At 33.1% G+C, this 15,443-nt stretch overlaps 1 protein-coding gene across 1 annotated transcript; it reads left to right on the top strand.

The window, feature by feature from the left end:
- Window positions 1–247: 247 nt before the first annotated feature.
- LOC127098630 (ATP-dependent zinc metalloprotease FTSH 11, chloroplastic/mitochondrial) lies at window positions 248–9,924 on the top strand. Its single transcript, XM_051037274.1, has 17 exons — window positions 248–937; window positions 1,940–2,093; window positions 3,397–3,489; window positions 3,645–3,730; window positions 3,834–3,957; window positions 4,427–4,546; window positions 4,929–4,979; window positions 5,197–5,258; window positions 6,240–6,297; window positions 6,414–6,539; window positions 6,614–6,694; window positions 6,934–7,063; window positions 7,179–7,327; window positions 8,089–8,370; window positions 8,623–8,712; window positions 8,834–8,887; window positions 9,465–9,924. The coding sequence occupies exons 1-17, from the start codon at window positions 393–395 to the stop codon at window positions 9,618–9,620; spliced, it is 2,361 nt and encodes a 786-aa protein (XP_050893231.1). The 5' UTR covers window positions 248–392; the 3' UTR covers window positions 9,621–9,924.
- The last annotated feature ends 5,519 nt before the right edge of the window (window positions 9,925–15,443 follow it).

The raw sequence follows: 15,443 nt of genomic DNA, 5'->3' as shown, positions 1-15,443 counted from the left end.
TCATCATTTAAATATAAACAAGTGGAATATTGTAGCTTCGAACACACATATAATATTCTACACAACAACCCACGAGACTTCTATCAAACTAATTTAAATTAGTCTCTTAGGAGATATAAATCAAAGTCAAATTTATTGACATATTAAATTTATTTAGAAAAAAAAAGAGTTTATAATAATAAGGATAGTTAGCAATGCATTAGAATGCTTAATTATCAATACATAACACCCTAGTTAGACTTGTGATTGTGTTGTTATAAAATCTCAAAATTCACACACGTACACAAAAATCTCAAGCCGGCGCCAATTTCATTGTTGGATAAGGTACCTCACATTACGTGCTTGTTGTTCTTCCTCACATCACTTCCTTCCGCAAAGAGGGAAGGAAAACCATGGCAACACTTCAAACTTCTCTTCTCTTCAAACTCCCCTTCCCATTCCTCTTTCCCAACCACTCCACTCATAAACCTCACCGCCACTTCTCCTTCAACCCCACGCGCCTCCGCCCGCGCGTTCTACCCCCTCCTCTCTGCACATTTCAACCCGACGCAACAACTCCCCACTCTGACCCTAACCCAACCCTACCCGAACCAAAACCCGATTCCGTTGACGCGGAGCTTGTAAACTCGACGGAAAACGACACCGTTGCGGGGTTGGATTCAAATTCAAACGAATCACGATTCGAGAGCGTTGATAGCGAGAGGCTCGAGGCCTCGGAAAGTGAAAAGAAGGTCTCGAAATTGCCGATAGTGGTGTTCTTGATTGGAGTTTGGGTGAGAGCAAGAGAACGTGTTGAGAGGGCGTTTTCGGAATTTTTTGATTGGTGGCCGTTTTGGCGGCAGGAGAAGCGGTTGGCGAAGTTGATTTCTGAAGCCGATGTGAATCGCCAGGATGCTGCTAAGCAGAGTGCTCTGTTTGTTGAACTCAATAAGCACAGGTTTTGTGAATTTGCATCTTCAAGTTTTGTCGTTTTTTATGATATGAATATATGAATGATTGTAGTGTATGAATAAGATAGAAGATAATCTTACATTTTGCACTGTGTTTGGAAATTTGGATTTGAGTGTTGTTGAAGATTGTAGTAAATGCAACAATTTGCTTGGGAAAATTGAAATTAGGGAAAATAAAGTTCACCTAGGTTTACTATAGTACTACTACCTAGTTCTTTTTTAGGTTTTTTGTTTTTCAATTTTCGTATAGAGTTGCTATATATGTTTTTAGGAAGTTTTTTACTGCTACTATGAAAATTAGGGTTCTAAGCCTAAGAAAGAGAAGTGGAAGAGAAACTAGCTCTAAAAAATAAAACAGTTTTCTTCATTGATTGATTCCTTTCTGAAGACAATTTACTCTGGCAATGTTTGGAAGCTTAGGAGAGGAAGGGAGGGTTTTGGGTAAAAATAAAATAAGGAAGAAAGGAAAAATAAAGGAATGATAGTCCCCCAGCTTGAATGGAGAGTTTTTTGTTTTGTTTTCATAACACAAACCCTTAATATAGGAGAAGTCCAAAAATTTATTGGAGGGTTTAAACAAATTCTTCAAATTGTTTCAATGTTGTTAAAAAACTGGTATAGAGCTGCTATTACAGTATTATGTATTGGAATTTGTGTATTGTTTCGGCTACTTTTTTAATTTATGTTCATGCAGCTTTTAATTTTTGTGCAACATGCTTTATTTAATGTACATTTATTTTATATTTTAACCATGGCGCAGCTTCCACTATTTACTCGTAATGCTCTCCGGTATTTCTCATATTGAATTTTTTGGCGATCTGCTGTGAATAGCACTGTCCACACCATCTTAGAAAAGCATAATAAAATTCAAAACATAAATAAATTAAAATCAACTTAACAATTGTTAACTGCTGGGTTTCTAAATCTACTTCTTGAGCTGGATCAATCATAAGCCCACTGTTATATTCATTTCCATTTATTTATATTAGTCCCGAGTCTGTGATAAAGATATTTGAAGAAAGGGATCGAGCCGTGGACAGCAAAGGAGTTGCAGAGTATCTTCGAGCACTAGTGGTCACTAATGCTATTGCAGAATATCTTCCTGATAAGGAATCTGGAAAACCTTCTGGCATTCCTTCCCTGGTAATCACTTTGAAATTAAAATTTTCATGTTCTCGTTGTTCTTTTGTTAATGTGCTTCATTGTTCATTAGTGTAGGTAGAGTGCAATTAGGCATTTTGTTTTGTATCTATTTGTTGATATCTAGTTTGTTCAAAATTGAATCTGTTTTGTTTTATTTTCCACAAGAGTCGTCTAAGATATGTGTGTGTGTGTAGTAGGTATTGTGAGACTGTTTTGATCCAATTGCTTAACAGATGTCTGTTTGTTGTAATAGGTCATTGACCTAGCTCTAGTTTTTACCTTAAGCTTATGCTTTTGTGATAGTTGTTCATGACACAATCATCCAATATGATGGAGAAATTAGGGGGACTTCAGGACATGATTTAAGTTGGGAGAATGAGATGGAAAAATGCTTCAAGTTGTCAAGTGATAATTGTGATAGAAAATATGATGGAGAAATTAGGGTGACATCAGGACATATGATTTAAGTTGGGAGAATGAGATGGAAAAATGCTTCAAGTTATTAAGTAATAATTATGATAGAAAATATTTCTCAAGCTCAAAGAATTCTATTATCATGCAACCACTGAAAGTGTAATGCTGTGTGGTGCTGAGTTTTGATTCCTAAAAACCAGCAGCATAAGCTCAATGTTAATAAAATGAGAAGGCAGTGAATGTATGAGAGAAAGTAGTGGGTAGCACAACATCTGTTGAGAGGATGATTGAATCTCACCCAAGGTGGTTTAGCAATGTAGAAAGATAATGAATAGAAGACGAAGTAGTCATAGTGAACAGAATGCAGGTTACCTTATAGTTAGAGATACAGGGTGACCAATAAAATCTATAGAGGGAGAAAATATTAAATTGGACTTGATCTAAATGGATTTTTTGAGTACTGGTTCTATCTTGACAGAAGTACAGGAACATAATATTAGGACATTGGTTCTTTCTTGAAAGGAGTACATAACATAATAACATTGGTGATCAATGTCATTTGCAAACCTAATAAGGAAAAAGATTTGCTGGTTTTCTTTCTAAAAAATTTGGTTAATCATTATTTTCATATCTATACAAAATTATTAGGTAGTATTTCTCCTTCATATGCTTCTGGATCCTAAATATTTGATTTGTGTTCTTATCTTAGAATACATGATAGAATTTATGATGCACTTAAAAGATAGTTCTTGTCCATTCCATTGATTCTTCCAATTTTGCCTCTTGTTAACGTGGACTTTTTTCTGATCATAATAACATCTTCATTTGATAATTATTTCATAATTTACTTGTATTATTCTGTGGAAACTTATGAAAAACATATTTTCAGCTGCAAGAGTTGAAACAACGGGCATCAGGTAACATAGATGAGACTTTTCTTAACCCTGGAATATCTGCGAAACAGCCGTTGCATGTGGTTATGGTAATTTTTTTAATCAGAAGACCTTCTTTATGCTTTGAGTGGTTAATCTATACTTATTATATACTATAGAAATAAATTATTCAAATTTCCATTTGCATCCTAGATTCTATTGTTTGGTTTTTCTCAGAATCTCATGAAGCTGCCTCATTTTTTAGGTTGATCAGAAAGTATCATACAAATCACGTTTTGTATCAGAGGTTGTCTCAACTATTTTTTTTACTGTAGCTATTGGATTGGTCTGGTACGAGCCTCTGATTTCCCTATCTCTCTCTTTTTGTCATTCTGATGTATAAGATCCACTATTTGACTTTTGTATATCTGTATTCCTAATGTATGTTTCTCAGGTTTATGTGTTCTGCTGCACTTCAAAAATACATTGGAGGCTTGGGTGGGATTGGTTCTTCAGGTGTTGGTTCTAGTTCTTCCTATACCCCAAAGGAGTTAAACAAGGAAGTAATGCCAGAAAAGGTCATTAATCTGTTTTTACTGATAAACTTTTATTTTCTATAACAATATTACAATGGGGGCATATAGATTATTCTTTCTTTTGGAAAATACATGATTAGCTTAGGTGTGTATTAGCATGAAAATTGGTCTGTCAGTGAGATCTTGGATGAGAAGATTGTAAATGAATAGGTTAATGAACAATAGCTTAGCATGATACATGCAATACTCAAACAATTATTTTATTATCCGAATAAGATAGTCCCTGCTAATCATGCCATCACTAACTATTTCATCGACCAGTCAACAATAAAGTTGAAAAATGTGACCACCCCCATTTGTCCTTGAATATATCTAATATTATCCAGTGAGATATTAGTTTCCTTATTTGTGAAAAGGAAGGTCTTGCATATACGATACACCACCAAATCAGAAATTCTGCCATGCGTTATGTAGTCATAATTCCAATCTTTATCTCTCTGTCCCTTTGCAGAATGTAAAAACTTTTAAGGATGTGAAAGGTTGTGATGATGCAAAGCAAGAACTTGAGGAAGTTGTGGAGTACCTAAGAAATCCAGCTAAATTTACACGCCTTGGAGGAAAGTTGCCAAAGGTCTACAGAAGTTATTGGTCTTTTGTTTTCAATTTAGTTATTGCTTTTGTTCATATATCTTTCTACTTTACATGTAGTGGTACTCAATTGTTAGTAACTAGGTCGTTATTCTCACCACTTTTTAGGAACTGATAACATATTTAGTCCATCTCTATATGCATTCTGTTGTGCACACCAACAAACATGTTAAGCTTTGGTCATCATGATATTATGTATTCTTTTATTTATTTTATTTCATGCTATGCAGATGAACTCGCCTTTCTTGAAATAAAATGCCACGATTCCTTATATGCATATAAAAAAACTCATGCTTGTTAGTTAGTGCAATTTAGTTATCATAATATGTTGTTATGAAGTCAGGCTAAGATGGTTCTCTTTTCAGGGTATTCTTCTGACAGGGGCACCTGGAACTGGAAAAACACTGCTAGCCAAGGTCAGTTAAATTCTTTGACATTTTTGGAAAGTTCTTGAAAGGACTTAAATCTGGACTCTGGTTCTCATCTGTGACATTGATATTTTTTACATTATGCATAATTCCACTGAGCTATATCTAAAGTCAGGCTTTATTGGAATGTTCATTATAAATTAATCCATTGAAATTCATTATTATTAATATGATCTGATTGTTTGCTTTATCTGGGACCTTGAAGGCTATTGCTGGAGAAGCTGGTGTTCCATTTTTCTACCGTGCAGGGTCAGAATTTGAGGAGATGTAAGTCTTTTTTTGCTAGGCTATGTTGAGAAGCGGGCACATGTTATTATGCTAGAATCGGGGTTACATTTTGTTATTTCAAAAGTTGTGCATGAAAAGGCAGTTATTGTTAACGACTATGTTGTCAATCCCGGATAACGATACCTATTTGAATATTTTTGGAAAAATTACATGATTAACACTTTAAACACAGTTACTGTAAAATTAACCAAATAACTACATATACATAATACCAACAAAAGTTAACGAAACAAAGTTTAAGTCGTACTTACGACTTGAAGTAACTAAATATTAAAACTCTTATAAAAGTTTTAGTAAATAGGAAGCAAAGGTGATCATGAATCAAGACTGAGATGAACTTGCCATGGCTGAGCAGAGAGGAATAACACTAAATGAAGCCTACTCTGCTCAATTAACATGATACAGAGAGGGGAGGGGGTAATAAAAAAAAATTGCACCCTTAACATGGCCGTCTCTGTTCTATTCACACAAAACAGGAGGGCAGGGTTGCCGGTGGCTGCTTGTTAGAATGAAAGTTTTAGCAGAATAGAGAAGGAAATGGAGTTTTAGGGTTTTTTAGTGTGCAAGATACCGAGTGTCCCTAAAAACTGTATTTTAAGGCTATTTTTTGGATTTTTGAAACCCTCATTGTCGTGGGTCTGTGCGCCCTAAGGGAATAAATCCAGACAATTTGAACATTACAATGTATGTAACATTGTGATGAGCTATAAACGTTCCAGAATTTCTTATTTCTCTTAGATGTGTGGCACTCTATGTTGGTATATTAGCTGCTAAAATGTTTTCATGTGATCTCTTAACAAAATTTTGAACTTTAATCTGTGTCTTCTGGAAATTGTAACTCTTAAGTCAGTGGATGGGGTATCTTGTGTACGCATACTTTAGCCACTTTCATTGCACCAAGGAAAGTTTATTATATTGGCTGTTATGGATGATTGGATTCATATTTCTTTTCATGCTCAGGTTTGTTGGAGTTGGTGCTCGACGTGTAAGGTCCTTATTTCAAGCAGCCAAAAAGAAGGTCGGTTGCTTTTTGTTGATGATCTCTCATAATAGTCTCCTATATGGTTTACTCTTCACACATGACTGTTACATGTTTCTGATTGTGGAACTTTTTTTCTCTTGTATCTTTTGTAGGCTCCTTGCATTATCTTCATTGATGAAATTGACGCTGTTGGATCAACCAGGAAACAGTGGGAGGGCCACACCAAGAAGACATTGCACCAACTACTCGTTGAAATGGATGGGTTTGAGCAGAATGAGGTATCTTTGAACAGCTTAGGTTGCAATTTGTTTGTCTTCTTTTCCAAACTTATTTATCAATTTTTATGCTGTAGGGAATAATATTGATGGCTGCAACAAACCTACCTGATATTCTTGATCCAGCTTTAACGAGGCCTGGTAGATTTGATCGACATGTAAGTTTTTATATTTATTGTTTCACCTATAAATGAATTTATGAAAAGAGAGAAGAGCAGTAGAAATATTAAAGTAAGTCATACCGCAAGAGTTAACAAACTAAACAAGAGACATAGGAAAATAAGTCAAAACATAGGTTAAAAGTAATTTCCAGTTTCTCTTTCATTCCAGGTTGCTGTACCCGATTAATCTGTATATAATATAGCAGATAAGATGACTAACAAATTCTGAATTCCAGATTGTTGTACCGAATCCAGATGTACGTGGCCGGCAAGAAATACTGGAACTCTACCTGCAAGATAAACCTACAGCGGAAAATGTTGATATTAAAGCAATAGCTCGTGGTACCCCAGGATTCAATGGGGCAGGTGAGTTTACTCATTTAAATATATTTGACATGACATAATTTCTATCAATTTGAATCATATGCTTATTCAAATCCCTGAATGATGTTCTCTGTAATTATATATTCACATAAACTAGATCTTGCGAACCTGGTGAACATTGCTGCCATTAAAGCTGCGGTTGAAGGTGCAGAGAAATTAACAGCTTCTCAGTTGGAGTTTGCAAAAGACAGAATAATTATGGGTACAGAGCGAAAAACAATGTTCATATCAGACGAGTCAAAAAAGGTATGTGTAGGAATCAGTATAAGTCAGGATATTCAGTTTGATACTTAAGAACTGTGTCCTATTCAATTGATGTAAACCATAGGTTTCCACCACATTTTCAAATATTGTTGTCTTTTAAAGTTTTTTGAATATGGAACTTCTTTGCTACATTATCTTAAAATTCCAGACTTTTCCCTATAGTTGTAAACCCATGCTGTGAGGTTACAACAGGATTACAAGTATACTAAAACTCTAAAAACATAAAATTTTGATCATAATAATAAACACATGTCTTATGATTGACATGCACTTAACATAAAAAATACTAATAATACTAGGAAGGAAAATTTTGGCAGCTTGACCATTCCATATACTTGTAGAAAATACCAATCTTTCATATTTATGAAAATAGAAATTGGTCCATCTAATGATTAGTTAGTTGCTAAACCAGTTGTTAGCTGGTGAGTTCAGTTGATATGGTAGGTAAATTGGTTTTTACTTTTTTGTAAAAAAGTTCCCTGTACCTTAAATCATTATCCCAGAGTAATATCTGACCTGCTGGTTGCTCCAAAATAAATATTTTATCAATTTTTTTGGGCACTTTTTCGGTATATTTTATTTAGCATAATTGGATTTTGCTGGTATTATGAAGTGTTCTTCTGTCTTTATCACTCTGCAATAGTAAGTATTTATCTATCAAATAATAACTTCTTAATGATTAATAAAATATTAATCCATTGATGCACGCGCAATCATGTTATTAATGGTTGTAAAAATTTCAGCTTACTGCTTATCATGAGAGCGGCCATGCAATTGTTGCTCTTAACACCGACGGTGCACATCCAATTCACAAGGCAACAATAATGCCTCGTGGATCTGCTTTAGGAATGGTTACTCAGCTTCCCTCAAGTGATGAAACATCAATAAGTAAGAAGCAGTTGTTAGCTCGTCTTGATGTTTGTATGGGAGGAAGAGTTGCAGAAGAGCTTATCTTTGGTCGTGATAATGTCACAACTGGAGCAAGTAGCGATCTTCAATCTGCTACCGAGCTTGCCCAATACATGGTAATATTCTGCTCCCTGTTATGTGGCAAGTACAGTTGTGGCATCTGTTAGTTCTCTACAAAATTGATTCAATTTTTTTCTCTGTATTCCTTTTGTCCGTCGTTCAATTGTTACTCGGAATATCGATTAGTAGTAACTGAAATTCCAGACACATCTTAGTTTCTGCTGAATTTTTTTTACTAATAGTTTAATTTCAAAATGAGCCTGACATTCATTGCTTGTGTATGTTGTGTTTTAACCTGTTTTCACAAGGTTTCAAGTTGTGGGATGAGTGATACAATCGGACCAATTCATATAAAGGAAAGACCAAGTTCTGAAATGCAGTCACGTATTGATGCAGAGGCAAGTATTATAAATCTATAATTTATTTGAACATTTCTGACAATTGAAATCATGTTTGAATTAATTGATTTGCTCTTCTAATAATATTCATGGTTGAAGCTGATCTTTTCCTGTTCTGCAGGTTGTTAAACTCCTTAGAGATGCATATGATCGCGTGAAAGCTCTTCTGAAGAAGGTTTGTTGAATATTATTGTACATATAGTTTTTTTTGGTGTAAAAAGAGAAACCTCTTGCTTTCATTGATATAAAGAGAAGAAATTACAAAATGTTTGGAGGATAAGGATTAAGGGGCCTTAGGTAATGCAAGGGTACTTTTGTATGCACACAAAGAAAATGTAATTGATTAGTTGTTTAGAAGTCTTGTACCACAAAGAATATGTATGTGCAAAATGCTAACATGTGAGTTATTCAACCCACTAGTAAGTTTGACTAAATTCTTTAGTTCAATGAGTCAAGCAACTAGTAGACACAAACATGTTTTTGTGGTGAAAGCGTGGTTGGTTTTTAAATCAATATGAACTCATTCCTATTGAATTTGTGCCACAAAAAAAGGATGAGTCAATTTACATCGTAAACGAACATTAGGGGAGGATTATCAAAATAAGAAAATTAGAATCAAAAGCAACTTTTTGAGATTCATAAATTCACTTAAAAAAAGTCGGCAATCTTGTATTATGCACCAATATTTGATATCTATACTGGTCGACATGTAAATAATCATAACTAGTTGTTATTTTTCTTCATTTTGGTAGCATGAGAAGGCATTACATGTGCTGGCAAATGCATTATTAGAGTGCGAGACACTTAATTCAGAAGAAATCAGGCGATTACTACTCCCATATCGGGAAGGAAGACTGCCAGAACAACAGGAACAAGAAGAAGCAGAAGGGGATCTTGTATTGGTCTAATCTTTCTCTCTACTTTGTGTCTATTATTGTACTCTAATTATAAGGGAAGCTCTGTACAGTATATCTTGAAGTCCCACAGGTAATTTTTCAAATTTATTCTGCAGTTTCCCTCCTTCGCCCGCGCTATTCTTGTCATTAGATTATCATAGGAAGTAAGTTATACACCTTTGAATATCTCTGTAGCAAGTAGTCCTGTTATCGATGACAAAGGTCAACTATTAGAATTACTAGGGCAATATTTTTTTGGAGAGAACCGTGTAATTTGTAGAAAGTTATTTATTGGACATTTGGACAATTGTGTTTAGTAGCTATGCATTCTTCATTTTATTTTTAGAATTTCTTATGAGATTGTGACCCAAGTGTCTGCTGGCTTGTTTAAATCGTCACTGAAAGTGTTGAAAGAAATAAGATGCAATTCTCTGCATTATTGTTTCCCAACCCAAACCGTGGCCCCTATTATTTATGTATGTTTATAATTTTGTTTATATATGTTTATAATTTAAAAAAGAAAGGTATTTGTATGAGAGTTCAGAGGGAAGGGGGAAGAGAGGATTTTGGGAATTTAAAATAAAATTGAGAAGTCTTAACATTTAAAGAAAAAAAATGATTTTGCATAAAATGAAAAAAAGAATGTTCATTAATATATTTTTAATTTTAAGAATATTATGTCAACACTATATTTGAACAAGTTGTCTAAATTTTCTAAATCCTTTCAAACACTAAACACTTCTTCCAATACAATATTTAGTTATTTTAGTTTATAAATAAAATAAAATTTTTAGTTCATTTAAATTAGAATTATGAATACAAGTAAATTTCTCAAAATCCTCTCCACCTAAATTCTTCTATTTTGTTTTTAATTAATTTTTTCTTTTTTTTAAAGCTCATTTTCCTTCTTCAAATGAATTATATTTTTATTACATTATAAAAGGAAAATTTGTCTATCACACTACTTATTTTATAAGGGTAATACTCTTTCCATCTTTAGTGGTGTCTCCCACATCTTTGAAAATGTTCTTAGATGCATCTTCGGATATATATAAAATCATGCCTATCTTCTCTTTTTTGAGTTTCACATTAGTTTTTGAAAAAAACCTAATTTAAAATTGCATCTCCGTATCATATTTGTATGTATCCGAAGAAATATCTCTAAAATATTTCTTGAATTTGTTTATGATATTGTTATTAACGCAAATAATTTAAATAACAACTCAGTGATATTTTTGGAGATGCATCTCCAGAAATATCCAATGGAAAAGTTAATTAAACACTACTTTGCACAAACTTTTTCACACTAAAACAAGAAACCATAGCAAAATCCTTAAAAAAATTTATCTCATTCTCAATCAACACAAAAACATCATTATTGTATTTTATCACTTCAAAGGAAGAAAAATAAGTTGGAATTGCTGATAAATACCATTCATTTTATCCTTCATTCCTTACATTAATCTTTGTTTTAACAGAATAATTATATGTCGAATCTGTAATATATTTTAGGAGTGTCTGTTAGATAACCATATTTTCTGAAAAATATTGAGGGAACATTTCAGGAGGGTGTGTGTTAGAACACCGCTTCAAACATGTACATGATAGCTTTAAGTGAGGATGTATACCTAGAAATACTTTTGCATTCACCGGACAAGATCCCGTTTTGATGATGATGATGATGTGACGGAGGATGATAAATTTAACATATCTATCATCACTGAGTGTAAAGTGATTAAAGAGAGATTCATGAAAGCTGGTGACATCATGAAATTGCACATCAAAGAGCAACTTAGGAAGATTGCATATTTGTTATTCAACAAAGAGTCCGATTGAAGTGGACACAATGATTCAAATATTAGTCGAAGATATTATAAGAATCTTGCAATGTCCCGAATCACCCGTTTCTAATAACTTATTATGTTAAATGGATGTGTTCAAAGATGCATCTCCGGAAATCTCACTAACTAATAAGCTAAGAGGAGTTACAAAGATGCATCTCTGAATCAACCTTTTGTGCATATGAGGATGCATCTTCGGATTAAATTTTAACAAAAATAAGGAATCACACCATTTTTGTCCCAACTGTGTATGGAAAAGGATCTCCGGATGCTGGGTATATTTTAGACTTTTCACGGTGGTGGGGAAGAGCCTCTAAGGGTGAAAAGAGTAAATCCTTTTTTTATAATCATGAAGGTTGAAAGTTGGTTCATAAGCCTCCGAAGGCAAATGACAAAAGCTAATGCACCATACTCATGGGCTGCCAACATTATTTGGAAATTTCTTTTCCCACTCTAATAAGATCTCCCAAACTCTTGACAAAAAGTAAAAAATCTCTATATTTTTGGAGATGCATCTCTGAACACATTCATTTTTTATAAAATTTAATACCGAGTTAGACACCTAAATTATATCTAATTTTTGTTCGGAGTTGCATCTCTCAATGTTTTCTTGATATATTTCGGAGATGCATATGCGAAAGTAGTCCAGATACTTAAAACCGGAAACAGAGACAATATGAGTAAGATCTATAAACAAAATTATCTCGAAATTAAATTAAAACACTTAACATTACATAAATAGTTGTTAACATAAATTTAGCGCTACATATTGTTATAAACAGATAGTTCATGACGTTGCAACATATTGATAATATCGTCAGCGGATCTTTTAATTTTCGTATCCACTTCAATCGGATCCTTTGATGCGTAACAGTAACATGTACTCCACATGATCTATAAATCTTCATCCGTCTTCAGTTCAAAGTTGATGAACTGTATTTTCCCCTCTCTATCAAGCGATGATGAACGATACTCGAGCTTAACAACTCTCCGATTTTCTAGATTTCACAGGAGAGTATTCAGTTTGATTTTCAGATCAACGAGAAGTATGTAGTTGCATATCCGAAATTGAAGTGAGGATTTTGCACCATTGAAATACACAAATGCATTCATTCTCTGGTTGTTGTGTGTTTTGTAGAAAATATGGATTGAGAGACACCTTATTATACAAGTATTGGGTCACTTTGGATCTTAGAAACCTTATCATGGCATCAGGCCACTTTTCAGAGTTGCGTCTCCGGTTAAACTCAGATTTCTTCCGTTACAAATATGCAAGTATGTTTTTCGGCGCCACCCTAATTAAAGATAATGTCCAAAACAATTTCCTTGTCCTCTAGTTTAAGGTGACATACAATGGGATGACCGACTAGAATCGATTTACAAGGCATGATTATGTAAACTATAAATCACATTAAATTTCCATGTATCATCCACCTTAGAGTATTCGTGTAATTTAAACATACACTCACTTTTTCTCGATCCGTTGTCATCACGTTTCAACTTCTGAATCGGTGGAACATATGTGCCATTTCTCTCGCATCTCATAGTTACAAATGTTTGCCTTTTATTAGAACCATCTCATGGATCATGAAGGAGGTATGGAGTGTGAAAGAGACGATAATGCAAGGTGGTCATATATTTAATTTTCCGCTTGAGATTTTTGAAGATTCATCTTCGAAAATATTATTGAATGGTTAAATGATAAACCACCTTAATGAAAATGCTGATTAAATGACTTCATGAGTCTTTTCGAAGATATATTTGTAAATTCATTCTAGAAATCTTTGCAGATGCATCTCCAGACTAAAATTTGAAAAAAAAAATAGACTTTGGTGCATTCAAATATGAATCTTCAAAAAAATCAGATGACATTTTTGAATTTTCAGAAATACGACCCATTCCATTCCATAAAGGTGAAAAAAGAAATTACCAATTATTTTACCTCAAAACATAAATAGATACAATACTTTAAAACACTTATAGCACTTCGACAAAAAAAACTGTTACACCATTCAATATATTTTTATATGATAATTATATTCTAAAATATAACAAATAAATCATATAATATACAAGAAATTTTACATATTTTGATAATTTTGGAAAATATGGAATACAGTTTATTTGATTAAAAGTTATTGTTTAAATATCCTTTTTGGTACAAATTACAAATTATTGTTTAAGAAGTTTTGAGATCTAAATAAGTAAAACTGACCAAATCTCACAGATGCAACTTAACCTCTAACATTTAATAGTATTAATTTTTTTTACAAACGATTAGAATATAAAAATTGAGTTAACCAAAGAAGTATGTTACGAGTTTATTTCCTTTTGCTACAATTATTAGTTTAATTTAAACATGCTATAAGTATAGTAATTTTTCGATAAATTTAAGCATTGCGAAAAAAAATTAGTATAAACAAATGTTATTAATTAAAACTCTTAAAATAAAAGGGTTTTTAAGAAAAATGAGAGAAGAAGTAGAAAGAAAAGAGAAAAAACTAAAAAACTGAATTTTGAAATGCGGAATCTTTATTGAATGTTATTATTTATATAGACAACTAAAGCTCAGACATAAAACTTACAATCCAAGACCAAAACATAGAGTGTAAAATATAAAGCTATAAGTTACACTTCGACACACCAACTATATGTTATATTCGACTTTGTCGAATACAACTGATTCTTACTACTTCGACTAGTTACTTTTTCGACTAGTTACTTTGACATAGTCGAATGTTAGTTTTCTATTAAACGATGAATTATAACCAACACACCATCTCATTCATATTTTTGAGACTTCTTATCTCAATATTTTTCTTCAACTCGTCGAACCTGCATTTCTTCAAGGGTTTGGTGAGTATATCAGCTAGTTACCATTTTGTCTTACAATGTTCAAGTTAAGATTTCCTTTGTTAACTTGATCCCTTAGAAAATGATACATCCTCTATGTATGTTTATTTCGACTATGACACGCTGAATGATTTATCAAGTCGATAGTTGACTTGTTGTCGGTAAATAACTTCATTTTCTTAGATTCCATTATCTTTAAGCTCTTCGAGCAACATTTCTATCCATGTCACAAGTAATGCAACCATGTGCTCAACTTCACAAGATGATAAAGTCACAATGCTTTGCTTCCTTGAGCTCCATAAGATTGACAGACCTTCAATCATGAATATGTGGCATGCAATACTTTTATTCTCGTCCTAATCTCCACTGAAATCTGACTTCTACTACTTCGATTAACTAATGCTAGCTTGCCACAAAATTATGAATTACGACTGACAAAAATAACATTAATTCTTTTTATAAATATCTACAAATAATTTGAATTTCTTACAATGAACTTACAAAGCTAAATTTTAACAACTAAGCGGACACTAAGTATATTGTGACTTGCAATTGATAAATTATAGCTTAAACATTTAAATGACAAATAATATCAATTTAATGATGATATCTACCTGTCATCTTCCCTCCATTCATTGTCCTTCGTCGTCAATTTACACTTATTTTTCCATGTTCTTAATTGATTAATCTACTTAATATTAACATAAAATAATACGGATTCAAGATAGGGGCGCGAGTTCGAACCTGCGACATCTCATTTATTTATCTTTAAAAAAACATGGAAATATAAACTAACTCAAACAAATGCAATAGATAAAATAACTATGACAGATATTAATTTACTGGAAATATGATATACATGTAAGAAAAATAATTGCAAGTTACTTTCTCAGTACTGGTCTATAAATTCATCTGTTGATGAAGAGCAAACACCTTAGATTTTGAGTTCCTAATCCGTTCAAGTCACGAAGCTAGCGATCTAATCTCTACTCAACAACTTAGATCGGTTCGGTTGATTGCAATTGCTACCGAAATTACCTCTGCACCGAATCCAGGTCCACTAGAGCATTTGTAGGACTCACTATAGTGAAACTTCATCCCATGAAAACTATAAAGAAAATAGAAAAGGTACTCAAGTATG

This window comes from Lathyrus oleraceus, chromosome 6 (assembly GCF_024323335.1).
Source record: "Lathyrus oleraceus cultivar Zhongwan6 chromosome 6, CAAS_Psat_ZW6_1.0, whole genome shotgun sequence".
Classification (NCBI taxonomy): domain Eukaryota; kingdom Viridiplantae; phylum Streptophyta; class Magnoliopsida; order Fabales; family Fabaceae; genus Lathyrus; species Lathyrus oleraceus.
Note: the sequence above shows the minus strand (reverse complement) of the source record. Positions and strands in the feature narration are given on the sequence as shown.